The sequence below is a fragment of the Anabas testudineus genome, chromosome 14 (genome assembly GCF_900324465.2).
Source record: "Anabas testudineus chromosome 14, fAnaTes1.2, whole genome shotgun sequence".
NCBI classification, from domain to species: domain Eukaryota; kingdom Metazoa; phylum Chordata; class Actinopteri; order Anabantiformes; family Anabantidae; genus Anabas; species Anabas testudineus.
Window position 1 is genome coordinate 7,705,325 of NC_046623.1, and position 27,958 is coordinate 7,733,282.

At 39.0% G+C, this 27,958-nt stretch overlaps 4 protein-coding genes across 4 annotated transcripts; 2 read left to right on the forward strand and 2 right to left on the reverse strand.

Moving 5' to 3' along the window:
- The first annotated feature begins 507 nt into the window (after positions 1–507).
- On the forward strand, positions 508–9,383 carry slc6a7 (solute carrier family 6 member 7). The gene is made up of 14 exons (XM_026372451.1): positions 508–742; positions 2,194–2,431; positions 2,900–3,031; positions 3,614–3,824; positions 4,414–4,552; positions 4,664–4,798; positions 4,905–5,008; positions 5,083–5,207; positions 5,448–5,560; positions 5,640–5,777; positions 5,868–5,967; positions 6,287–6,405; positions 7,079–7,252; positions 7,386–9,383. The coding sequence occupies exons 1-14, from the start codon at positions 656–658 to the stop codon at positions 7,554–7,556; spliced, it is 1,986 nt and encodes a 661-aa protein (XP_026228236.1). The 5' UTR covers positions 508–655; the 3' UTR covers positions 7,557–9,383.
- Positions 9,384–9,882: 499 nt separating this feature from the next.
- rb1 (retinoblastoma 1) lies at positions 9,883–27,563 on the forward strand. The gene is made up of 27 exons (XM_026371526.1): positions 9,883–10,339; positions 10,766–10,886; positions 11,506–11,609; positions 12,095–12,229; positions 12,311–12,349; positions 12,503–12,552; positions 12,805–12,915; positions 13,245–13,384; positions 13,475–13,552; positions 14,915–15,024; positions 15,120–15,197; positions 15,419–15,506; positions 15,611–15,727; positions 15,819–15,875; positions 15,990–16,021; positions 16,150–16,226; positions 16,389–16,609; positions 23,784–23,902; positions 24,174–24,331; positions 24,554–24,699; positions 24,794–24,898; positions 25,015–25,128; positions 25,225–25,373; positions 25,495–25,525; positions 25,620–25,762; positions 25,987–26,033; positions 26,159–27,563. The coding sequence occupies exons 1-27, from the start codon at positions 10,230–10,232 to the stop codon at positions 26,221–26,223; spliced, it is 2,745 nt and encodes a 914-aa protein (XP_026227311.1). The 5' UTR covers positions 9,883–10,229; the 3' UTR covers positions 26,224–27,563.
- On the reverse strand, positions 16,618–18,584 carry LOC113169812 (lysophosphatidic acid receptor 6-like). Its single transcript, XM_026371528.2, has one exon. The coding sequence runs from the start codon at positions 18,021–18,023 to the stop codon at positions 17,064–17,066; it is 960 nt and encodes a 319-aa protein (XP_026227313.1). The 5' UTR covers positions 18,024–18,584; the 3' UTR covers positions 16,618–17,063.
- Positions 20,671–23,450, reverse strand: LOC113169811 (lysophosphatidic acid receptor 6-like). The gene has a single exon (XM_026371527.1). The coding sequence runs from the start codon at positions 22,361–22,363 to the stop codon at positions 21,266–21,268; it is 1,098 nt and encodes a 365-aa protein (XP_026227312.1). The 5' UTR covers positions 22,364–23,450; the 3' UTR covers positions 20,671–21,265.
- Positions 27,564–27,958: the final 395 nt, after the last annotated feature.

Consider the following 27,958-nt stretch of genomic DNA (forward strand, 5'->3'; position numbering starts at 1 on the left):
ATCCAAAATAGGCAACTTCATCCAGTCATATTCTGATGTTAGTTAAGAAACAACCATCATTTGTGCTCCTAATAAACGACTTTAGTTGTCACGTCTGGGTGCAACTACTACCAAACTGAAGTGGGACATTAAAACGTGTATATATATTGAAATGATATAACAAATAAGAGTGATTCGGTGATGTGATTATTTACAATGACAGAGTGGGAGGGGGGGGTGCATGTGTCCCCTCTGGATGCTCATTTGGTCCAGCTGCTGTTGCAGCACAATGATGATGATGACGATGTGTGCAGATGTATCACACAGGCCATGACGTGACAGCTTTGATATAGGAGGCCAGTTTGTCTTGCGTCCCTCGGTCCTCCCTGCACCACCGTGTGCCCATCTCCTCACACAGCAGGTCAGAGGAAGGAGGCGCCCCGTCGTCCTCCGTCCCTCCCTGCACCTGCGCGCTGCCTCTCCCCGCCCTTCACCTCACCGCCCACCGGCCGCGCTTCCTTATCGTCATCGCTGATGCCTCCCTGCGGTGTCGGGCTCGGTCACCTTCCACTTGAGCTGAACTAACATGGCGCGCTACTAAGAGGACCCTTCCTTCGTCTTAAAATGTGGACCCCATAAGAGCGAGTCTCCACCGCCTCTGTCTGGAGGGGGGGAAATGCAGGACGAAAGCGGCAAAGCGGCGGCGGCGGCGGCGGGAGGAGCGGCGGCGAGCCCCAGCGGAGCCGGCGCAGCCACGACGCAGGTAAGAGGGGATGTTTGTTACGCACACTCCTCCAAGTGTTGCTCAGTGAGCTGTGGAGGTGATGGGAGAGACATGTCGGCCTCATACAAGCGGACATGGGACCCCCTCTCGCAGGCCTCGGCTCCCCGAGGCAGGAGAGCTCAGGTGTCGGATGAAGCGGTCCGACCTGCCCGTCCACATTGCTCCAGGTCCTCACCGGGCTGCAGCCCTTTATTTGTGCTCACTCGCCAGATGTGTTGGCTCAAACTTTTTCTCAAGCTGCCAAGCACAGCTGATTATTTAAATAGATAATGCTGGATACTTTTCAGTATCAGCATTATTTATTCAGGATTTTATCTAGCAGACAGTCATCGGATGTAAACACTGTGATTATATAATGATTATATCATCTATTCATAGTTTCAGATACTTTCAAAGCATCTCACTAGTAAATATGTACTGTTTTGATGTCATTTCGGTTAATAAAGTGTTAATAAACGTGTTGTTTTCCTGCTTTGGCCCAGCCGTTCACTGAATCTAACCTGGTTTTCTGGGTTTATTCTAGTCACAACAATTAATTTAACATATTTCTGTGTCATCACATCACCCACAGCGACATAGCAGCATGACTTCCTGCTTCCTATGTCTGTGTCTCTGTGCCTCTGCATGTTTACATTTGAACATGTATTTTCTTTGTGTCTGTTAAACCTGTGCTAAAAGGCACGAATCAGCAATTTGATTTGTAATTATTATTATTAATAATTTGTAACTGCGTCCAGTGACAAACTGTGTCTCGTGTGTGTTTTTCCGCCCCAACAAGTGAAGGAACACCAACCTTTTCTCTTCTTGTTGGAGAGTTCAGATTATTTTAATGTGTAGATGTTGTTCAGTGTTTAACAAAACGTGTTCTGCTTCGCTGTCGCATCTGTTCTCATTCACCGTGTGACAGTGAATGAGACGTTATTAAGTTTTTATCATCATTAAGTCAATTATTCCGCTGGGATTACTTCAACAACACATTACCAACGTGTGTGACATCACAAATCATCCTAATAAGTTTTCAAATGAGCTCAGAGAAACTGTCCTTGTACTGTCACACTCTGTACACACATCATTATAGGCACAGTAAAATCTAAGATAGAACATATTTTAGATTTGAATGGAAACTATGGTTGTTTGCTGTTTGATGAATTATTCATGTTTTAATAATGACAGTAATACCCCATAAAGTAGAAGCCCTGCTGTTTCCTTAATCAGACTTCCTCATTGCAATCTGACATGAGAAAATAGTTCCTCTCTGGTTTAGAGATGGATGGCCTGCAGAACAGAAGAGGAGGAAATAGTCCAGTTAATAGATTTACACACTTCATGATAACAGACAGGTCTAATCCTCTTTATGTTTTTATCTCCTGTCTGTCTGTGTCTCATTTCTCTGTCCTAAAAAATGTGTTTTTATTTAATTTTTTTTTTAGAACTCAGTACATTTAAATGGGCAAACTATCACTCAAAATGGACACAGCCCCACCGCCACGCCTGCAACGCAGCCACAGTTTAACTCCAGCGCCACGAGTCCTGCACCCTCTCAACCCCCAGCCGTCGTGAGAGAGCAGTGGGGCGGAAAGTATGAGTTCCTGCTCTCCTGTATTGGATACTGTGTTGGACTGGGGAACGTGTGGCGGTTCCCGTACCTCTGTTACCGCAATGGAGGAGGTAAGTGGATTCACAGAATTACAAGGTAAAAGTGAAATTGTTTTAATGCCAGGGTGTCTGTCTGTAACATTCTGTTACACTCTTTTGGGCATGAGGCACTCTTTGCTCCGCCCCTGGGTGTGCACTGTTCTTCTAATCATGCTGGTTTATTTTGCACACTCAGAGTTCTCCATGGCAGCCTCCAGCACCTGAGGCATGAACATAGTGCATTTTCTAATCCTCTCATTACACACGTAATGTGGCATGCCTGTGTAACCCAGCCTTATGTACCGTGCATCTCCCTCTAAAATCAAACATGTCGGAGCTTGACAACAGTGAAAACAGTACAGTTGTCCACACAGACAGAGGCGGTTGAGGTAACTTGCCTCTACAGGTTGTCTACCTGTGGCAGCACAAACCAAACCCTTGCCGTCGGTGTCTCGTCCAGCTCCTCTCGTCCTCGTGTTGACCTATTTCTTATCTTCACAGGTGTTTTTCTCATCCCCTACTTCATCATGCTCTTTATTACGGGTGTTCCACTCTTTCTGATGGAGCTGAGTTTAGGCCAGTATGGAGCAGCTGGGCCCATCACTGTGTGGAAATGCTGCCCCCTGCTCAAAGGTAATGACCCCTTTCCCCTGCTTTTGAGTCCTGTAATTACACAGTTACATATACTGTAAATCAATGACACAACACTGGAGACATTTAGAAGTCAGTGTGGTAACTAAACCTGACTTGTTATTGTTTTTGAAACAAGTCACTTAAGTCAAATAAAAAAATATCTAGTCACAGCTGTGTATTCATTCTCCAGTTTGCTTCATTCTCAAGTTGACCTCAAACAATAACTGCTGACTCACATCAACTTGCCACCTCATTCCTATACATCATGTGACCAATCCTAAAAATTCCCCAGAGGTCGGCAACGTAGCTGCTTAATTTGCGCATCTGATGGTTAAACCTGACAGAACCGTGTTTGAAAAAAGAGAGCAAGAAAATCAGGTTTACCAGGTTGTTGTGCAATTAAAAATATCATGTAGCATCTTTAATAGCTGAAATAAAGGAGAGTTCAGATGTAGTTCTTCCAAGTGTTTCAGAAGAATAATTTCTGGTTGAATTTATACCGATTGGCATCTCATATAACACGCCTTCAATGTTTTTTTTTTTCTGAGATACTTAATGGCTCCCTTTTACCTCTTCTTATAGGCATTGGCATTGGCATGTTGTGTGTGTCCACGCTGGTGTGTCTGTACTATAACGTCATTATAGCATGGACATTTTATTACCTCGGTAGCTCCTTCCAGAGCCCTCTACCCTGGTCCTGTGACGCTGTAGCCAATGCAGCTCTATGTGGCCACAATACCACAGGCAATAGCTCCACGGGTAGAGCCCTCAGCCCCACAGAAATCTTCTGGAAGTAAGTGTTTTTTTTTTTTGCAGTTACCTCTTTGTTCATGAAGAACTTAAACCCCCTTTGCAAAAACATATAGACTACTTTTAGGTTGTTAAGCTGTTATAGCTGTGTTACAGTATGTAGCAATAACAGTATGTATCCATTATAATTACAGAGGGAGTATTGTTCATAAGACTGTATAAACTTTCATGCAAAGTTGATAGAGCTATTAGCATTGGCAATATTTGCTACTTTACAGTGTTATAATCATGCAAACACACACGATGACTGATAATACATTGTGTGTCACCTATTACTTTATAATTGGCTTATAGCAAATCTGATAATAGAAACATTATAGATCAGAGCTTCATAAAAATATTATTGATAATACTGTTCCTCTAATATTTCTCTTATAGCATGTACATATAAGAATAACAAGTTATTTCATCAGTGTGACACTTAAGTCGCACCGTTTCTAAAAAACTATTTAGTTTTGGTATATTTCAGCATTTCAGGCTTGATTTGAACACTTCTCTCACAAGAACAAATGTTAAGTAAGTGGTGCTCTGTTAAAATGCATGTGTTTGTGTTTGACTTATGTGTCTTATAGTGAGAAAGTGCTGGGTGTAGTAAACAGTGAGGGACTTCATGACCCGGGCCCTGTTCGATGGCGTTTGGCCCTGTGCCTCCTGGCTGCCTGGATCATCATCTTTCTGTGTATGCTCAAGGGCATCCGCAGCTCTGGCAAGGTGAAACAACACAATGTTGTTATTGTCAGCCTGCACAACGCACACAATCCTCACCTGTCCTACTTGTATATTAATGCATGCATTATCTGTGTCTGTGTTGTGTTTTTTTAGGTGGTTTATGTAACAGCTACCTTCCCATACGTTGTTCTCGTTGTTTTGATCATAAGAGGTGCTACACTGGAGGGCTCTCTTCAGGGCGTCGCTTTCTACCTCACACCAGACTGGGGACGATTAGCTAATGCACAGGTACTTCTGATGGTTGACTGGCACTGGAGTCTGCCAACTTGAAGCTATAAAAATAGTTCCTTATATTTGTATTGTTTAAAGCATATTTTTGTCTGAAACACTGCAGGTGTGGAACGATGCAGCTTCACAGATCTTCTACTCATTAGGGATTGGAGTTGGAGGGCTGCTTTCTATGGCTTCCTACAATAAGTTTGACAATAATGTCATCAGGTGAGTTTACATTTTGCTGTGATGTTGCAGTCATGACGGTTTCAGCCTTTTGATCATGGCCTTTTTGATTTCAGGGACACTCTCATCATCACCACTGGAAACTGCGGCACGAGCTTCTTTGCAGGATTTGCTATTTTCTCAATCCTTGGTCACATGGCATGGAGGAAAGGAGTGCCTGTCGGAGAGGTGGCAGATACAGGTACTGTAGTTATGTTGCTTCTGTGAATCTTCTTTAGTCCAGAAATCAAATTGACCGTGCGTTTTTAAAATCGTTTCATTCCCGTCATTTCACAGTGTTTCACACAGGCATCTTTGAAAAGTTTATTATATTTACATTTAGTTATTTGACGTTTTTATGCAAAGCAACTTACAAGGGTGGTACGAAACAAGCAAAATATTTAAGTCAAGGAAAACAATTAACAGTTTGCTCTTCCTTCAGGTCCTGGACTGGCTTTTGTTGCTTACCCAGAAGCCCTTGCTTTGCTGCCAGGCTCAGTGTTCTGGTCTATTCTGTTCTTTCTCATGCTCTTTATGCTGGGGGTCGATACACTGGTAAGGCTGCACCCTTTATTATGTATGGTTGACACTGGCATGAATACTATCGATCTTCTTCATCTTCTTCTCCTCGCAGTTTGGTAACATGGAAGGGATCACCACTGCTGTGCTGGATGAGTTTCCACAGCTCAGAAGCAACACTCTGCACAAGTCCTTGTTCCTCGGTGCTCTGTGTTTTGGTTTCTACCTGATGGGACTCCTGTTGGTAACTGATGTGAGTGTTTTTAATGAACTGACCAAGTGAGCAACATGTCTCCAGATGCACATCACACTGACATGTCCCATGCTGTCTGTCTCTTCATAGGGTGGGATTTACTGGTTCACTCTCATTGACTCCTTCAGCACTAGTTTCGGCCTCATCATCATCACCCTATTCATGTGCATTGGCATCTCCTTCTTCTATGGTAGCCCATCTCACATCCCAAACCTTCACATCAAACTCCTTTAACACCATGCTGTTCATTCATATGGGTTTCAGTCCCAGACGTGATGTTTAGCCAGTGGTTAAAGAAGAGAAACTTGACTCGCTCATGGAGTCGTTAAGGCTCCATAGCAAATCCAGTTTCTGTGAAAACTGCATTGATGTTGCTAAGTGTGATTTCCACTTTTTGTTTACACTGTTTCGTTGTTCTTTTATTAACAACACAGTTTCTGTTATTGTCTTGGTGTTTTTGGTTTTTGTAGGCTTCCTAATATTCATCCCTTATTGAACTTTTCTATTAGGAGTCAACCAGTTTTGTCAGGACATTATTGACATGATCTGCCACTGCCCTCCCTGGTGCAGCAAAGTGCTGCTTTACTTCAAAGCATGCTGGGTATTCTTCACTCCGTTTCTTCTGCTGGTGAGTAAAGCTGTGAGTTTTAATAGGTGTTAGTGTAGGCACAGTGTGACATTAGCAAGTGGTTATTAGCAGTTAGTATGATCAAATACTTATAAAAACGTCCATAAATGCATCTGGTTTATTGATTCACATCCACATTTTTTTTTGCATTTACTAAATCATGTATTTCAAACCTCCACACATCAAATTATAAATCCTTTGTGAAGGACCACCTTAAACTAACTTTTAGCAATGTTGGGTTGTGTCAGTTGCACAATCTGGGTAACTCCCTCTATTGTTTCTGTTGCTCTTCTTTGCATGTTGATTGAAACAGTTACCATTTACAATGAGGCTGATTGCTGCACCCCTCTAATCCCACTTGTATTGTAATGCATTGTTGCGCTTTCACTTAGAGGGTACTTTGATGAGGGGTTAGGCGGTGTGATCAGAAACTGAGGGAGGACAAAATTCGAGTTTCACCAAGAAAACCAGAAATAACGTCAGCCTTTTGAAATGCAGCCAACTGTGCTGAACACTGTGAATAGTGAATAATTGAAGAGGAGAAACTGACATTCAATCTGAGTTCCCCTTGCAGCATTTCTCTGCTGGCTCTCAGTCTCTCTTCTTCTGTTGCCATTTTGTAAGGATTGAACATTCCCCTGCTCACTCTGTTGCTTTTGCCCTCTGGCTGTAGTTCATCCTGACCTACATCTTCATTGAGATGTACAACACGTCACTCCACTACGGATCCTACGTGTATCCACGGTGGGGTAAAGCCCTGGGCGTATGCATGGGTGCAACCTGCTGTCTACAGATCCTCATCTGGGCCATTGTGGCCATCTGCAAGGAAACTGGGACACTGAAAGACGTCAGTATCACCTCTATGTCATTCTGTCACTGTTACTGTCAGGTTCAGCTACACCTCTGCCACTGCTACATTAACGGTACAAATGAATTAAGAAATGAAATAGACAGGTGTATCTGTTGCTTCTTTATTGCAGCGTTTCCAGAAAGCTATCCGACCTCTGAATTCCTGGAGGGTAAACAACTTGAACAGCAATGGGAGAGTAGAGGAGCACGTGGAGCCGGAGAGGGTGGAGGCTCCATTCACTGTCACACTCACAGATATGGACTTTACTGCAATGAGGTGGGACTCTGTGAGCCATGCGTGACAGCACTGGGTACAATGATGAGACAGAGGAATTAATTTTAATATTGATCGCCCCAGCAAGGCTCTGGGGGCGTTGTCTGACTGCATGTTCTGCAGGACGGTGGAAATGATTTGCTATGTTGTTTATATTACGTTTTAATTATATATTTTTTAACTCTTTGTGTTGTATAGAATGTAAGGTTACAGCTACATGATTTGGATCAACCTTATTTCTGATCATAGTCATATGTGACTAGACATAGACATAGTGTAGTACAATGTATTTTCATTGACACTATTTAGCAGCTTCTGAAGCATCAGGCTTTCTTTATCACACACAACGAGAACAGACAAAAATGTGCAGAGACACTTGCCTGTTGTTCTCTACAGCACTGATGAAGAAGTGATCCCAAATCATCAGCTTCCTGAACTAAAGCCACACTGATACTTTTAATCTGTCTTAAAATGCACAGTTTCTAGAATAAATAAATTCATTTAGAAATAATTAACCAAATGAACTATTTTTTCAATGTACTGTCCATGTGACCAGAAATGAGATCCTAAGATGTCTTGTCTGGCCATGTGCATTTCAAAATGAGCTGTTGGTGCAGGTTTTGCAGGACGTTTAGCAATTCACTTTAAGTGAAAACTTTGTTTCTCAGAATGTACTGATATTGTCACATGACTACGTTATGCAGTTGTACTATAGACAGCCTTTTAAATAACAATATTAGCTTTAAACAAAGACAACGGGTATCAACACGCAAAAGCTTTTTAGTTTTTTATGTTTACTGGGACTCAGCTTTACATAGTGTTAGATGTACTATCTGGAGAGGCAGTCAGTGGTCTTTATGATTACTGTTAATGTATCAGTCTTACTAAGACTTCTCAGAACTTTCCTAGGGTACAATGCTACTCTGATTTGAGCTTCAGAACTGTTTTATTATATTATTTATTGGTGAAACTGCTGCAGTGCTGCAGTATTCTGTGTTTTCTTTTTTTGTCTGGGATAAAACTTAGAGTTGACTAGACTGGACTTAGCCCTGTTTTTGACTTTACAATGGTGGATTTGACTACAGCCCTGGTTATTGGACAGTCAATGTATTTTTATTACATTTATGTATTTGATTATTTGCAAGAAATCTAGTGATATAAAAATTTGATGAGAAGATGAGACAGCTTACCTGGACACTCTGATCACTGATTAATTTATTTTGAATTGGCTCACTGAAATAGACTGTCCTATATTTGTTTGACTAAACTAGTTGCACTTTTCACACAGTGAGATGTTTTGAGATGTTTTTGAGGCCTAGTGACAAATCTTTGTGTGTGTATTTATAATAAGCGCCAGTTTCAAGTGTCACTTCTTTTTAACCTTCAACTCAAAACATTTTATTATCATTTCTTTTAGAATGGTATGTCATTTAAGAACCTTGTATTACTTCAACTCATGTTTTTGCCTTTACCTCTTGTTGCCATTTTCTTGTAAATTGCTGTAAATAATGATAAAATATTCTGTCTTCATGTCTTACTACAACTATTCAATTCTTTTGTTTCAACTTGTTGGATATTTTTCTTTCATAATGCCCGTTGAAAAATGTTTCATCTTGTGAGACGAGGGTGTAACGTCCAGATCCATTTTATTTACTTCAGTTTTCACAATTCCTTACATGACATTCGTTTTGAAACAAATTATTCAGTGCCTGTGTTAGTCAGTGAAGTGGTGAGCCAGCCTCCTACTGAGCTTGTGAGGTTAGACTCACATTTACATATACATAAGGATAATAAGACATCACATTTTAAATGAAGCAGAGCCAAGAAGGAGACTGTTTTCTCCATGTTTCACCTTGATACTATCAAATAGTCAAAAACAATATGTGACTTTTGCCACAAGAGGGCAGTGGGTCCACAGAGGTGCAAACTATACACAGTTAACCCACTTTTGTTGTTGTTTTTATTATATGCAAAATAATATTTCACAATGACTGAAAAGAATAAAATGGACAACAGCAGACTTGACGATGCTTGAATTTCCTTCATCAAAGAAAAACCTAATGTGTTCAGAACAAAGACTAAAGTGATAATAACAATACAAATACACAATAAAAACGATGTGCATCAGTGTAATAACTCCTGATTACATCTGATCAGCTGATATGAGGAGTCGCCCTCCGCACTGGGCCGTGACCCAGTTATGAGTCGTCTGGGTGGCGGGATAAATGCTAATGAGCGGATGTTGCGTAGATATTTTCCCGCGTTTTCGTCTCGTGCGTTAGGGTTAGTTCGTTTTCGGTTACTCACGTGACCCAAGTGAACGCACACTTCCCCGTGTCCATCGCCGGAGCCTGAGACAAACTTAACGTGGATGTAATGTTTACACGGACAGCGCTAGAGTTTAAAAAACGACAAACCATCACTGAGTTAAAGTAAAGAGCTTGATATTCTCTGGGTTGTGAATATTTACTGTGTCTACAGCTTCACGCTTGGGAACCCGCCTGCGCCGACACTCCGCCGCGCGCGCTGTGATGTTACAAAACGAGCACCCCCGGTTTCAGGAAGTCAGTTGGGTTTTGTTGTATTGTTGCTACGGAACTCGTGTAGTGGGATTTAAACCTGGTAAACAGTATTTGTTGGACTCAAAACACTAGTTTGTTTTTAATTCTGATATTTACCTGTTTGCTAACTGGATACCAAGATGCCACCTAAAAAACGCAGCTCTGGAGCGACACAGAGCAAGGAGCTGAAGCCCAGTGCTGAAGGCGCCTCTCCAGACAAGAAGGAGAGCCCAGAGTTAAACCTTAAAAAGTAAGACAAGTGTGTTTTTTCCATGCGACTCGGCCTTATCTCACTAGTCAGTGAATGGCATGGTTGTTCTGTAAAAACAGACACTCTATCTTAAAGTTTAGCTAGTTTGTGCTTGTGTTTGACTGTAGCTAGCTACCTAGCTTATGTGACTAACATTAACATTTAGGCTCACTAGCTAGCTGCTGCAGACGAAGTCAGCATAGACTTTAAGAGCTTATTCCAGTTCTCTCAACCCCAGACAACACAATAATAATTGTAATAATAACAATGAATAATTATCATACGATGTAACGCTGTTATAACACATACTTCCCCATGTCTGGGTCCTGCTGCAGGAGATTGTTGTCATCTGTGCAGCAGGTGTTGGTGTCCTACAACCCTGTTTGTGTTCCCCATGATGCTGATATATGTCCTGCTATCCTGCAGACACAGAGACAAGGATGCTGAGTTTGTGACCCTTTGCAAAAGCCTTCATGTGACAGACCTGGTGTGTGACCGTGCCTGGGTGCTGTGGAAAACTGTTCAGGACTCCACGGATGAAGTCACTGTATGTATTTTATAAATGTTTTTGTCAGTATTGTTAGGCTGTCGGCTGTCCGGTTGAAACAAGTCTCCTGAGTTGGAAACGACTCGCTTACTTTTGTACTGTTTGGACACAATAGCAACATCCACACCTTCCAACAAAACCAATGAGCCATCACAAATCAACCTTCTTCATATTGATTTTGTTACTGTATAAGGGGAATATGTATAAGTCAAACTTGAATACATTACCATGTTCAGCAGTTGTGGCATATTATAAAAACTGTAGACTCCAGTACAGATTTAGCCTTAGTTGTACCCTAATATCAATTTACACTGATGTGGTGATGTGATACAGTGTCTCTGTGTGATGGTCTTGCTTGTTGTAAAACAAATTAGGGACAAATTCTGACTTTTTCTAATTTTAAATGAAAGGTCAAGGTTGTGATTAGCCCACTATCTAATTTTGATCTAATAAATGCATAACATGTAAGTTGGGGTTGCTTTGTTATAATAAATGTCCATATGGTTGGTTGCTGATAATATTACCAAGCCCTTCACAATCTTTGATGAAAGTAATTTTTTTTAAATATTGGATTATATTTGTAAGATTTAAACATTGTTATTTTTACATTTTATTTCAGGAGGTTCAGAAAAAACTGTGGGGAGCTTGTCTGTTTGTGACTGCGACAGACATGGATGCCTCCTGCTTCACCTTCACTCAGGTTCTCAAAGCAGTAAATCTAAGGTAAGTACATGCCTGGCAAATACTTCTAGATATTTGCAGTGTAACGTTGCCATATTAGTGCATGTAATATCAGCAATGTGAATAGACGCTCTGTAAAAACATGACACCTGTTCTGATCACAAACTGTAATCTAACTGAGAGGCAATGCTGCACATTTAGTTTAGTTGATGTTAGTTTTAAATTGTTTTTTCAGATTAGCTAATTGATTATTCAGCTAAGCATACAAACATCACTTTGTAAAAGAGGTGTCCTGTAACGTATATCAAGTTTTTTATCTCTCAGAATTAAACATTTATTAAATGACTGTGAAGAAATTTGTAGATCAAAGAGATACAAATTAAGACAAAAGTAATTATTCAACCTGTCTTTCAATGTCATTACTGTTAATTTTAAAATCTAAAGTGCACCCCTGGTTTTACAGTTTTATTCTTGATTTTGTGGTTTAGTTTCATGCAGTTTATCTTATGTCTCACAAAACTCTGTAGTGTTAAACAATTTGTGGCTCTGGTGAAAAAGTTGGATGTCAACTTGGATACAATAAGCACCAAGGTGAATTCAGCATTGGCACGTCTGGAGAAGAAGTATGATGTGATGCTTGCTCTCTACCAGAGATTTGAGAAGTAAGTCAACACATTAATACAGTACAGCTCCTTGATTAATGTAGAACCCTAACGCACTGCATAATATCACTTTGGTTTCAGAACATGCAAGAGCATCTTTGCATTGGTTCCAAATGGAAAGTAAGTTGTAGATTTATTTTTTACCTACTTAGGTGAAATGATCCTGTCATAAATAAAATATACATATTTTTAGACTTGTGTTTGATAATTGTGAGCTTATTATAAAAATGTGATACTGGTGTGCAATTAATAACTCAGAATGTAATTTTTAAGGGAAAGGGACACCATGCGGAGTTGCTGGACAATGTTTCTTTTGGCCAAAGGTATGTAAAACCTTTTAACGCAATAACAATAAACAACAACAGAAAAAAAGTAGAATCAAGCTGTTAACACACATTGTGGAGTAGTTAGCATGTTGCTGTCTTTTCCTTTCCATTCTTCCATCCTGCTTTATTATTCTGCTGTAGGGCTCAAATGATTTGGAAAATTCTTCTCGTGGTTTAAGTTCTGTTTATAGTTGGCATCAGGAATGTTGTGATGATGTTTGTCTTGTACTTCATCTCTGCTGTCTGCAGGAAGGGCCTTGCAGATGGATGATGACCTCGTCATATCATTCCAGCTGCTGCTTTGTACCCTAGAGTTATTCATCAAGCGCTGCCCTTCCGAGCTTCTCCAGGCTCCTTACAGTAAGTTTCAGTCTCACTTACACTAACCTCTGTCTTAACTGAAAATAATAAAGTTGACTGTGAGGAAATAAATAAACATTACTGCTCATTTATGTTGCTGTACATCTACATTTACATACACCTAATGTGGTAAGTTATTCATTTCTTAAATAGCATAAGCAGTACATTATATAGTAACTGTGGTGTAGAACATTATATTTAATATAGTAGTTGTTCTGTCAGCTTTATGGAAAATAGAATCACAACTTAGATAACATGTGTCAACTTATTGTTTTTGGCTGCCACAGATGTTCTAATCATATTAAATGTTTTTCAAAATTCTAAATTAGCTGTCAGCAAAGTCCAGAGCCCCCCAACACGAACATCTCGTCGTAACCAGAGCCGAGCCAAACCCCGACCTCCAGAGCCAGAGGTGGACGTGCAGCTTCTTGAAACTTTGTGCAAAGAGAATGACTGCAACACAGAAGAGGTCTGATCCTCTTTTCTGTCATCATGTACATGAAATTACAGTAACTCTGCCTTCTGAATGGTTTGTTCATGATATTACTTGTATTTGCAGGTGAAGAATGTATACCAGACCAGTTTTTCTGCTTTCCTGGACTCACTGGATCTTTCACGATCTCCAGATTTTCCTCAGGTATGGGGGCAATTGGCGTATCACTTGCTCTACTGTTTGGTTTAACTCTGTCTTCTCTGCACTTATTGTTTCCATTAGTTGTTGCTTTATGCTTGCTTTAACCATTGTGTACAAGTGTCTTGTAGCTGTTGGTTGCTGTCTTTGCTTCTCATACATACTTGTTTTCACATACATGGTGTCAAAAAAAATGTGTCAGAGTAGTAAATTGCAGTGTCGGGATGCTACTGTTTGCTGTCACAACACATTATTCTGAAGGATGCAGGACATATTAATTGTACTGTTCCAAACCGGTGATGATGGTTTGTAATAGTCGCCTAAGTGTCTAATGTAAATTCTGTATAAGTACTAAGTTAATCATCTGGGGCCGTATTCATAAATATTCTTAGAATACTCTCAGAGAAGTCCTAACATAGCCTAAAAAGTACTAGAAAGGAGACCTAACCTAGAAGGGACTCTGGAAACTTCTAAGAGAAACAAGGAAATGCAAAAACTGTGCATGAGGAGGCAGTTGGTTGAAGCACACACAAACATACATTCTGTGTTCCAGTTGCTCCTGTTTAGCGTATGTTAACGACCTGGAAGTAGCTGTAAAAGGGCATACAGGCTAGTTTGCACAGAAATCAAAAAGAGAAGTGAAAGACAGTTATTACCAGACTCACTGGCGTTCTGATGCAGAGACAAGGCTGCACGAAATTATCAACAAATAAGCCACCTAGTCTGGTTCTATTTAAGTAGCAGCATGGGTTAACAAGTAGTTCACACTGTAAACTTTTAACCTTTGAACGTAGATGCTCTCAGCCTCTGTTGGTTGACAAAAATATATTCATTTTCTGGTGGTGTAATGATGCACTTGTGTGTCTTGTCAGTTACACCAGCAAAGTCTGCTATGCAATGTGTGAACATGCAGTGAAGATAAACGAGCTGTATCAAAATATAAAACTATGACTGCTAAAAGAAGGTATCGTGAATGCGGCTCCTGATCTGTTCAGGGATTGGGTTAATTTTATTATTATTTTATTATTATTGCTTCTATTTATGTACTTCTTGGTATTCAGTCTTGTGTTCTAATGTAGTTGGATCCTGCCTTATTTCAGAAATAATTTTAGATTGTTTTATCAAATGCAAACGTAGCACTGGCACAATTTCTGTCACAGTATTTAGCCAGTCAGGTGCAGAAAGAATTCCAGACATGTATTTTACAGTGTTTATCACATTATGGCACTTTGGAAAATTAAAATATAGGATTTGATTTAGAACATTTAATTAATAAGTGCAAACTGAGGCATGTCAGTGGTGTTTAATTGTTTATGTTGGGTGGGACCTTAGTACATGTTTGGGACTGATGTGTAATTCTCACCACAGGTGAATGACCTAGACCAACAATATGAAGAGCACTACCTCAAGAGTAGAGACATTGACGGACGGCTGTTTTTTGACGGAGATGAGACTGTTCTTGCGCCTAAACTCGAGATGTAATTTCTTCTTTGCCTTTTTATGTTTTAAAGTTGGTCTGGTTAATCTGTTAAACTTATTTAAAAGAGAGTGTTTAATAGACTCTTGCATTCAGAACACAGGTGGAGAGAACACCAAAGAAAAATCTGCCAGATGAAGATGCTGTACTCATCCCGCCCCAGACTCCAATCAGGTGAGAGTGGTTTTCTGTTTCTTCCCCTTCTGTTGACATTGAATATTTTGCAGTATATTTGCTTAAAGCATTAAAAAGTTTTAACATTTGTTAATGAAGACCCATTGGTGGAATAATTGTTTTGGAATTTCTTGTCTTCATGTACAGTCGTTTACTCTCTTTAATAAGCAAACTAAAGTTTTAGGTTCGTCCTACAGTATATTTCCATTTTGTATCATCAGAGCTGCCATGACCTCCATTCAACAATTGAGAGGTGGCCTCATCTCCAGTGGGGACCAGCCATCTACTATCCTAACTACCTATTTCAAGGTCAGTCCCCAGAGGTGTTGCCACTAATTTAAATGCTCCATTAAAAACGTCATCATACTACCTTCATTTAACACATTTCCTGTTTTCCTTTTTCCTGTGATTAGAATTGCACTGTGGATCCAACACAGGACATCCAGAAGCGCTTGGAAACACTTGAACAGGTGTTCAGCCAAAGATTTGCTCAGGCAGTCGGTCCGCGCTGTGCAGTTCTTGGCAAACAAGTATGAAATAACACTCAATGAGCAAAAATAGCAACATATACTGTGCTTAAATGATTGAAATGTCTAACTTACATTATCTTTTGCCTGTCAGAGGTTTACCCTCGGTGTCAGACTGTATTACAGAGTCATGGAGGAATTACTAAAATCGGTACAGTGACTTGTTCAGTTTCTATATTTTTCATTCATTTTTAACCATTCAATAGTTTTGTTTATTATTTACTAATAATAATAAGTAATTATACTTTTTTTTTCCACTATGAAGGAAGAGAAACGACTGTCTGTGCAAAATTTCAGGTATATTTGTTTTCTTTGAGTGTTCATGAAATCACTGGAGATTGTGCATGCTTGATTTTTGTTGTGTTGTTTCTGTATGTAGTAATGTGTTATTTACCTTGGGCTGAATCATGTGATTTCCATTCCAGTAAACTCCTCAATGACTCCACATTTCACACATCACTGTTGGCCTGTGCTTTGGAAGTGGTCATGGCGACATATGGAGGTGTGTCCTGTTATCTGCGTACTGATTTTTAACTGATGATCCCATGGACTACTACTTGAATAGATCTGTTGTATCTTAGAAAAAACTATAAAATATTAAAATTTTCTTGTAGTTTTGTAGTAAGTTGAAGTTGTAATAACATTGTTTGCACCTCATTGTTAGAGAGCAGTTTTAAGACTGGAGGATACAACAGTGCTGGTGGTGACCCAGCTGAAACTGACGTGTGTTTCCCCTGGATATTGGATACGTTCAGCCTTGCTGCTTTTGACTTTTATAAAGTCATTGAGAGCTTCATCAAGGCTTTCCCCACTGTGACCAAAGATATCATCAAACATCTGGAGACCTGTGAGAACCTGATTATGGAGAGGATTGCATGGCGAACGGTCAGTTTTATCTAATCACTGCTACAGTATTGTTGCTGTATTTTAATACGATTAACACCAACGTGACATGAATAAAATGTAAATATATCTATCTCTAGCATTTTGATTTTATAAGATAATCTGCAGAATTTTTAAGTATAACATTTAAATACAGATTTTTTTTTTTACAACATAGTTATTATTAATCTTTGAGCAGCACTTTTCTAGAGGCAGATTCCACATAAGTTCAGCATTACATTGAAGTTGTATTCACAGAACATAATGAGCAAAATAACTTAAGTTAACCACAGTACACATGCAACATCTTGCCAGGAAGTTCATGCAAAACACAGATGACATTTTTGTAGATGACAGAGTTATCTATAATTTTAGTTACAAAGAAGTGTAGACAGGGACACGGCATTCTGCAAGTATAATGTTCTGTTCACTTCACTGTAGTGAAAATGATTTGTCACTAGCTGCCTCCACAACTGCGTGCTGCCCTGTGCACCATACTGCGTGAAAAATAGTAGATGAGAGGGTTGAGGCAGCAGTTGGAGCTGGCTAGTGACACCATCACAGGGTGCACTGCCTTAGTCACCTTGGCCAGGCCACAGTGGGGCAGCAGGCCCACATGTGTGAGGGTGTATCCCAGGAGGTTGATGTGATAGGGAAGGAAGCACAGCAGAAAGATACCCATCACCCAGTAAATAACCGTGAGAGTGTGCTTACGGCTGCGGTGTTGGCTGTGGGAGCATTGTCTCAGCTGGCGAAGCACACTCAGGACTCTACAGTAGCTGTAGAGAAGTAGCACAGTGGGCAGCAAAAACGACCCCAGCACTATACCCAGAGCTACAAGGATGATTGTGCGGTGGTGTTGCAAGGATGGGTCCAGCAAACAGCGATGGTGTTGGTCAGCGGCTGCAGAGTGCAGCAAAGGCAGAGTCAAACTGAGCCCCAGTACCAGACACCAGATGCCCACACATACCAGCTGTGCAACACGCAGCCTGCGGAGTCTTGATGCCAGTGGGTGCACTACAGCAAAGTAACGGTCCACAGCGATACACATCAAGAAGAAGATGCCCCCATACAGACTGATGTATTTGAGGGTGAAAGTGAGGTGGCAGTATGCCACCCCATGTGTCCATCTGGATGGGTCTCGAGCCTTTTGATGATAGTAGTACACTCGCAGAGGTAGAGAGATCACAAAAAATAAGTCAGCAGCTGACATGCTCACCATATAGACGGCAGTGCTGTTCAGGGAGCAGGACGATAGACACAGTCTGTGCAGAGCCAGACTGTTGGTGGCAAACCCCAGCAGGAAGATGACACTGTAGGACACTTGGTAGAAGATGAAGCGGTAGCTGCTGTCCACAGTGCAGTTGGACAGAAATGAGAATTGCTGAGCAGGTGTGTCAGTCATATTCAGCTCCATGTGCCAAAAAGATTTGCTGCTCCAGCACTTGAAATCACTGTGTCACTCTCAAACCTGGAGGAACGTAGTTTCCTTCAAGTGAACGCAAAATGGGAGTAAGGGGCACATTCAGGAGCTTCTACTCTTAAACCTGCAACAGGTTAAACATTTAATAAACTCAAAATGCTGGTGTTTTATGTAATGCAAATTTGCTGAGGTAATAAAAACACACTACTGTAGGTGACTTAGCTGAATTAATGTTTGATATGTAAGATGACAGACAAATTCTGTCTACAAAGCTTTAACTGCAATGTCCTGGTCTCATAAAACCAAGCAAACATTTGGTTTCATTACAGAGTGGAGGCGAAAAAAGAAACTCTTTACAGTGTAATACTATTACCTTGCTTAAAGTAATTATAGACTTACTAAACATCTTCTTTCATTGAGATTGTTAGAGGTGTTAATATGATTTAATAGTCTTTTTTTGTACCATTGATGAACTATGAGTTCCAACTGTTATCCTAACACTATTAGTATCAAGATTCATTATAGAACATTAATTTAAATATAAAATTAATATTGTTTTTTTTTCAGCAATTTAGCCAAATTTTAGGTAGTGTTTCAATTTAAACTTTTTTTCAGATATTAATAGATTTTTTTTATTTCTGTGTAATCATAATAAATCTTCTCATCATCATCTTCTGCTCATCACTATATACATTTTGTTCGCTATCCCACTAAGAACCTGATATTTCAAATTTTCAAATCCTAAATATTCTTTTTCCTGACTTTAATAATGAATTGCTTAAATTGTGTTTAAGTCTCATAACAGCTTTTTTTATAATAATTCAGTTATTACAATACTTTTTTTCATTTATTTGGTAATTTCACTGTAAATGTGAAAGAAATACAAAGTTATCACATGCAAAAACTGTTCTAATGAAGTCTTATCAAACCCTGATAACATGATGCCCATACATACTATCTTAAATCTAAAAACCCAGGACAGTATTGAAACAGAAACTCACTTACCAGCATTAGGATTTCATCAGTGCACTGAAACTGTTAATTTTCAGTTTCAGTCAGTGTTCAGCAGCAGAAAAATCTTATTAGGATGCTCAGACAGTGTATGTTATTGATTGCAGCAGTTCATATCTACACTCATACCCACATCCAGCACACAAGTTCGTTCTCTCTCTCTCTCTCTCTACCTTTTTCTACCGCACTGTTCCACTTTCTCTTGTACCCATTTTATGGTGGTTTATTAAATTTAGTTTTTGGGTCATTAATTTTTGGGTTTGTTTAGAGAGCTTCGCGAGTTCTGATCACTAGATTGGTTTGAGTATTGACAAATGTTAACAAAGTAGTTGTTTCACTGAACTGAATTTTGTGATCGACCTAACAATTAATAATCAACTGTTTCATAATGTTCATGGTGTGAGCTATGTTTATAGCTGCTTGTAAAAAAAAAAAAAAAAAAAAAAAAAACTATATACGTGACTGGAGTTAATCATTAACTGTGCTTGTCAGGGAGATGATAGTGGAATAGCAATAATTCACTGAAAGTGGTTTATCTTATCTTATATTATCAGTGTACACATAAGTAGTGAGAAACCAAAATCAAAACCTTAAATAGTTTTGACTCAAACTGTATTTTGCATTAAAATGTGAATCTATTAAAAAACTATTATCCACTTCAGATGTTTATACTCCAGTCATAATGTGCTAAGCCAACATCATCAACATTTACACTTAGTAACTAATGCAGGGTTGATTAAGTCTGATTAATTAAGTCTGCTTTTCAATAATCCTAATTTGGACACTATTAGACTAATATGGCACACAGTATTTTAGGAGTTAGCTACACACCACGTCAACTTTGTGAGACAAATTTGAGTTAAACTAATAAATCTTAACTCATCCCCTCATGGTATGATGATCATTACTAATAGAAATTAAATTGTATGGTTTTTATTAAGTATTTCAGTAAATCCTTTTCATACATATACCATTGCAGCTTTGTAATGTAGTTATCATAATTATTGTATTTATTATATATATTGTTAAATATTATAAAGTTATGTGATTAACATGTCAGTCTTGAGCAAGAAATATGATTTTCTGAATCCAGTTTTACATCTATATTTTGCAATATTTACGGGACCTGACCTCACAATTTCAGCAGCCACCTATGAGCTATGTTTTGTAAATGTTCTTCTCCCTTGAGGCATGTTGTCTCTCGCCTGCTGTGATTTCACAATACTTCCATCAGTGCAGTGGTGATGATGAGACTACTCCTGTCAGTACAGATCCTTAGGCTTATTAGCCTCTCGGCAGGAATGTGTTGGTGCCTGGCCTTTAACAACACATAGCACATATTTCACATGTATTCAAGCTGCACCATATTTAACTTATACTGTGAGCTGTTTTCACGAGTGCTCACGCTGACCTACATTGTTACATTTATACATTTTTATAAATTTTAGCGTCTGTGTAGTGTTTTCTGGCACAGTACACCTAACATTTATTGACCACACCTGCATATATCTGTACTTGTATTGAGTCATGCACATTTATGACGTTGGCTTACCTCAGTGCCTGTAGCTATATGACTAGTGAGTCAAAATAACTGATTTGGCAGCACCCTAAGAGATGCTTATCACAACACTTTACTGTTCTAAGTTATTTTTATCTTTAATTTTCTTTCAATACAAGGTTGAAATGAGAAAACATTAAGAACATGCTTCTCTAAAAGTTTCTCACACACACATAGTTAAAAACTGCACAGTACACTACATAAAAATAAGTTGTAAAAAGAGTTGTAATACTGGTTCAGCAGCAGCCAGCAGCCATTGCAGTCTTAAGAGGCATCTGCACTGAAGATTAAAACTACCTTTACAATGTGCAATATCTAATACATATGTGCAGCACTGCGTATAAGACTATGGCTTATACAGCTTATACAGTCACTTCTACTAATGTATATTTTAAATTCAGATGTTTTTATGAAGAGTTTTCTAAAGCATACGGCAACACACTTTAATAATAATAATAATAATAATTTTTCTTTTTGATTGTTTGACTCGTTGAGTGAATAGGGTTCGGTATTCCAGCCCCGTCCTGGTCAATGTTCCGTCCAGTAGATGGGGAAACTGTGTCCTTAGCAACAGTTATGTGTTATGATCTCCAAGGCCACTTCCCTTCCACTTACACCCTCTGATTCAAATCAAGTTTCCCCTGTTACACTCACTAAATTTTTTTTATTAAACCATGGACTCATTGTTTAACTTGTTGGCTCGCAGAGTCCTCTCAGTCATACTTTTGGGTGTTGTAGTTGGACTGCTTTGTGAGCTGTCTGCCTGTAGTCTGTTGAATAGCTTGGCACCATTGTGCCATACTGTGGACTTATGTTTGATGGAGCTCTGAATGGTCTCTGAAGTGAAGTAGTAAATGACTGGATCAAAGCAGCAGTTGGTCACTGCTAAGCAGAGAGCTATGGGATAGATGGTCCGAACCACGTTTTCAATATAGCATTCCTTTAGGACACCTGCGCGGACCAGGGCGTAGAAAATTAGATTGACATTGTAGGGAATAAAACAGAAGCAGAAGCTGAGCAGATGCACGGTGATCATCCTCAAAATTTTTGCCTTGTTGAGGCTTCCTCCTCGACTGATGGTTTGGGGTTTTCTCAGTGTCCGTAGAACCATGACCGAGCAGAAGACATTGAGCATAAACGGGATAATGAAGCCCACAGTGCATATAAACACCACCACCTTCGACAGCTCAGACTTCCACTGTTTGTTGGAGTAGTTTTCAAAGCAGTATTGTGATGAAGAGTTGGGTGAAGTGGTGTCCAGATAAAATGCTGAGGCTATACTCGCAGTAATAACTATGATCCACACAGCAGAACAGGCCAGTTTGGCATTCCTCTTAGTGCGAATTGTCTGGGATCGGAATGGATGCACAATAGCCAGGAAACGGTCAAAGCTGATGCAGGTGAGGAAGAAAATGCTGCTGTACATGTTGGTGTAGAAAAGGGCCGCAGAGATCTTGCAGAGCTCTCTTCCAAATGGCCAGACACGATTAATAAAATAAAAAATCCGAAAAGGCAAGCTGAGGACAAAGAGAGAGTCTGATACAACAAGGTTTATCATGTATGTCGTGGTCTCATTTCGCTGCTTTAGTGTACAGCTGAAAATGTAAATGGCTACCATGTTGAATATAAGTCCAACTACAAACACCAAGCTGAAAACTGAGCTGTACAGAGGGTACTTGAAATTATCGCTTTTGTTGCAGTTCATGTAATTTTGGGTTATATCCAGTATACTGGTGTTATAAATTTGTAGCGTATTATTTTTCATCTTTAGATGGTAAGTTTGGAACCAAGGGAAAATGTTCAGTCATAAAAATCCGTTTTCAAAGTGTTAATCCAACAATGTGGAACAGAACATTTAAAAGAAAAGCCCTCAACTGTTAATGGAAGTTCACAGCAAATACCCGTCTTATATTCTCATCGATTAAATCCATTTTCCTTGTTGAAGCAGTCTTGGATTCCCAATAATCCTCGTTTAAGGGGAGTTTTCAGTCCTCTCAGTTTTCCTCCCCAGTTGAAAGGTTTGTCCGATTCAAGACAAGAGTCATGTGCTGCGCCTCATTTGTGTGAACAGTTGTGTAGTTCTTCCTGTCTCTTGTTCTCCTTTCTGTTCATGCGGCAGCCCTGGAAATACAACACTTGTTCCTGTCCTCGTGCCTGACTTTAAATAAAAAAACTCACAGAAGGCTGCATGTTAGGGCTGTAAAAACGCTGTTGAGCTCCACAGAGGGAGGAGCATCACCAGGGGCCAAAGTCCTCCCACCACTCTTGTTTTAAATAATAAAATTTATCCGAGTTTAGTCTGCTAAATAATTTTCACATTTTCTGAACAACAGCATCATCCGTATCATTATACTTGATTGAATACTGTTAAAGCAACATAACAGGTGTACTTTAGAATTATGTCATTGGTGTCAGCCTGTCGTGGCAAGTATATAAAGAATCTAAAGTCCAAAACCTTAAAGAAAGTTATGTTGACTAAAAATGTGTATTTGCACACAAGAAAAGCAGTAATTGTATTTTCAAAATACTACGTGTCAGTGGAGTCAGTCAGCCTTGGCAAGTAGGATATGAGGAATGTACTAATACCACGTCTGTACTTGCAGTCTTTGTAAAAAGTTGAGTTGCAAAACCACTCCCACATGCATGATTGCATCTCTCTTTTTCTTAGCTTAAACATGCTGATACTCACCACAGTGATCTGCGTGTCTCCTAGTATCCATATAAATAGTATTTGGTCATTGTATAGGATCTATATTTCTGTGTGTATTTGTTAAATATAAAATGATTATTTGTTTCCATTTATGGGGGTTTCCAGGACAATCAGATAAGGTCCCACAGGGAGTGTTCTTAAGTCAACATCAAATAACAATTACATTTATGGTCAGTAGTTTTGGCAGACTTCATATAACTGCCCTGTCAGCCCACGTGTGATTCTATTTGGTGAACTTAATAATTTGATCTGATAAAATGTGATCATTAGAATTCAACTCAATGTTTCAGTTTTGCAGAGCTTCTCGTTTTAGTTTAGTGTATAATTGACATCAGGAGAAGTTAATTTTGAATTGGTTTCTAAGCTTGTCAGGTGGAAAACAAACACTGCCTATGTCAAAATGTATTTTTTTTGGCATGTAGTGAGTAAAAAATTGCTTGGTAAATTGCACATGATTGTGATTCTGTCTCCGCAGGGCTCGCTGCTTTTTGAGCTGCTGAAACAAGAGTGTGAGAGTGGCGCAGCAGTAGAGCAGGTGGAGACCACAGCCAGTTTTGCCCAACCACTACAGCACAATCACACTGCAGCTGATTTGTGAGTCTGATGCTACAATCTACTTCTGTCTTTCAGTTGCTGTTGTGACATCCTCTGTGACCTTAAAACATTGTAGCTGTAACAAAACCACTCTGACTTGCTCATTATCAGTCAAACTTAAGCATTATGGTAATTTTAGAACTATGAGCCTTTATTTTTTAGGCTTTTTCTCTTTTTCCTGCCTTCTCTGAACTCTGTCATTTATTTGGAGTTTACTTAGTAATAGCAATGTAACTGATGGCACCTAGTACTTTGTCCATTTTCCTTACAGATATCTATCCCCTGTGCGCCCGGGTCTTCGTATCTTACCTCCTGATTCACCTGCCACATCCACCTCTCAAGCTTCCTCTCAGGCCACAACCCAGCCTGCCAGCCAGTCCAGTCCACGACACCCAAAGTCTAATTCTCTCAGTCTCTTCTATAAAAAATGTAAAATGTCAAACAAGCTATTTTTATAAGTGCATATTTTTTTATTTTGTTACATTTTTCTCTCTGGTTAAATTTAATATGTACACTGCCACTTTAAAAATGTGACGTTTAATATTGAAGGCAAATCGGTAATCTACACTTATACAAGTTATTATCTTTGACTGCATTAGAATATAAACATTGTATTAGAAAATGACATTTGCATTTGACTGCTCTCTGTAGTGTACCGCCTGGCCTACATGAGGCTCAAGACACTCTGCTCCTACCTGCTGTCCTCCCACCCTGAACTGGAGCCCATCATATGGACGCTGTTCCAGTACACTCTGCAGCACGAGTACGAGCTGATGAAAGACCGTCACCTCGACCAGGTAACCTGTCAAGATGCAGCCTTCTGTCTAAGTTCCTCTTTCATTTTTCCCGGTCTCCTTCTCTAACTGTGCCTGTTTCTCGTAAATCCTGTAGTTGATGATGTCAGCTATGTATGCCATATGCAAAGTAAAGAGCGTTGATCTACGCTTCAAGACCATTGTCACGGCATACAAGAACTTGCCCAACACCAACCAGGAGGTGATGCAATCTTTAAATATTTCAATAATAACTGTCCTGTCAATCAAGCTGTCACACTTTGTGTAGATATATGATATGCATTGGTTTTTAACTGTTTGTCGCTCTGTGTGCTGCAGACCTTTAAGAATGTGTTGATTTCTGAGGGACATTACGACTCTATCATTGTTTTCTACAACCAAGTATTCATGCAGAAGCTGAAAACCAATATCCTGCAGTATGCATCTAACAGGGTGAGATACCTCCTCATGGGATCAACAGTTTTATTTAAAAACATTTTTAAATGTACATACTGTAACCTCTCATTGTTGTTGCCCCTATTTTTGCAGCCGCCTACCCTCTCTCCAATTCCACAAATACCCCGCAGCCCCTACAAGTTCCCCAATTCTCCTCTACGTGTGCCGGGCAGCAACAATGTGTATGTCTCTCCTCTGAAAAGCCCACGCATGTCACCAAGTATCATGACTCCTCGTTCCAGGTAAGTTCTTTGTATTCATGGCAGATTGATGTTCTGGTTAGAAAACTTCACTGAATGACTTTAAACTGATTTTGAGAAAAATCTGTGTGCAAAGGATTTGTCTTTTTTTCCCCCGTTACAGAATGCTGGTATCGATTGGTGAATCTTTTGGGGTATGATCCTCTATTATTTATTTTATTTAACTAAGCAAAGGTAGCGATGTTTTTCTCACATTTTGTGTCACTAAATTCTTGTTTTCATTTGCAGCTGTCCAATCGTTTCCAGAAGATTAACCAGATGGTCAACAATAGTGATCGCTCCTTTAAGAGGACTCATGATCTCGGCTCCACCCCGAAGCCTCTGAAGAGGTTACGTTTTGATGTGGACGGACAAGATGAAGCCGATGGCAGGTAGGTCACAAATCACAAAATCATTCAACATGTAAACATTGTAATATTTATGAAAACAAAGATTGAAAGGTTTTAATGATGGATGGATCATTAATATTTTACCCCAGTGCAATGATTTGGTATAAGAAATGGTTTAACAATAGTATAGTACACTATAAAGAATGTATACTGTAGGAATGTTTGCATATTTTTCAGTTGCACTCTTTATGTATTTTAATTTGCAGCAAATCTAGTGGAGATTCTACACTGATACAGAAGCTTGCAGAAATGAGTAAGTGAAAGCTCTTTTATATGTTGAGCTTAGTTTTACCCTTACATTCTTAATTCTTCTTCATGTATTCTTACTGTCAATGATTCCTGTGACAGGATAATGGTTTCCTTTTTCTTTTTGTGCAGGCTCCACTCGGAGTCGCATGCAGGAGCAGAAAATGAAGGAGGACGCAGAATCAAAGAAGGAGTAACTCTAAAACCTACTGAACTGACCTGCACTGTTTGTCACAGCGTGAACACTACTTTTTTTTGTTCACACACAAAGTTACAAGTTTCTCTGTACATTATTGGATTTTAGTTAGTATTTAACTTTAAGGAGTAATATGTGAATATAGAGGACTCTCTCCTCTTCTTTTGTTGACTTGTGTTTTAACTGAATGATTCATGTCACTGAATTTCATTTGAATTAGACTTGTTGGAGATTAAGTAGACTTGGTTTTAGGAGTGATATTAATTTTGTGCATGTTATAAAAAATCATTGTTTCCATTCAGTTTAGTTGTCAAGAGTGTTGTTGAGACAATTACTTTTCTTTTTGTTGTTAAATGATTGGTTGAGTCTTACCATCATCAGGAACTTCATATATTATTGACAAAGCAATGTCAAATCATCAGAAAGTTTAAATCATGATGAAACATTTCTGTTAAATCATCATTCCTTTCCCCAGAAAGGAGTAAATGTCAGCCTCGTGGGAAACAAGTACGTCTTTCCATGCATTAAGTAATAATTTACTCTGTAACTTGCCTACGTTCTTGGAGAATATAGCTTGTGCCATAAACTATACACTACAAACTATAAAACAATCAAATATCACCTGAAGAAAAACCATATATCATCTGCTCTCAACCAAAATTCACGTAGTTTTAAACAATTAGCTTACAACTGATGTTTCTCTGGTAAAATGTATATAGTTTTATAGTAAGTTTTTAGGGTGACTTAAAAAAATACACCAAATGTCTAAACTTTTGAGCAAAAGGAATATTTTTTTAAATGCTTGAAGTCACACTTTTGTGTGTATAACATGCTTAAATTTAATTTTGGAAGAATTCTGAGGAAGATGAACAATTACAGCAGCATATAAAGCAAATCAATATGTGGACTTCAAAGTGTGCAGTAAAGAAATTCTCATCACCTGAGTTTTTAAATTATAATGAGCTTACATTGTACTTTATTGAAAACATATTACTTTTGACAGTATCATTTTCTTTTGGACTTCTTTACATTTTACTTTACACGTTTCTTCTTTTGCTAAACAGTTGACATGACTCCAGTGTTGAATTCCTGCAGCCAACAGTAGCTAAAGCCAGTATGGAGTGATTAACCATCTAATGGACTAAAAAGCATTGTGTTGTTTTCTGGTTTTATTTTGGTTTGTGTTTTCTCTTGGTACACTGACAGTGTTGTTAGATTCCTGTAACTGTTGGTTGTCTTTTAAATTCCTCTCCAGCTTCTCGTAAAGGACACATTTTAGAGTTTTGTTCTACATCCTTTGGATCCTTTGGTTTCATTTTTTTCTATTGTGTTGCTCGACCTTGGAAGAAAAATATAATTTTAATGTTTTTTTTAAAAAAAAAAACATGACAAATTAAATTAAACCTTGATGTCTGTCTCTTATTTTTGTTGAGCTCTATTGTTTTCCAAAAGCATATCAAAGGTACACCCTGTGTAAAATTCATGTTGGGGCTGTAACATTAGGACGGCAACGTGTCATTAAGATGAACTCAAATAAACCAAAAAAAAAGACAAGACAGAAAATAGATATTGTAAATATAATATTGGATCAGTCCTGTTTCTCCTGTGTTTAAATGCAGTTATGAAAAAAAAGCACTTTATATCCACAGTGGTCCTTTTGCTCCCTCTTCTGTTCAAAGGTATGAAATAGCAGTTCATAAGGACTGAGTTCTAAAACAAACGTACAGTTCAGTAAG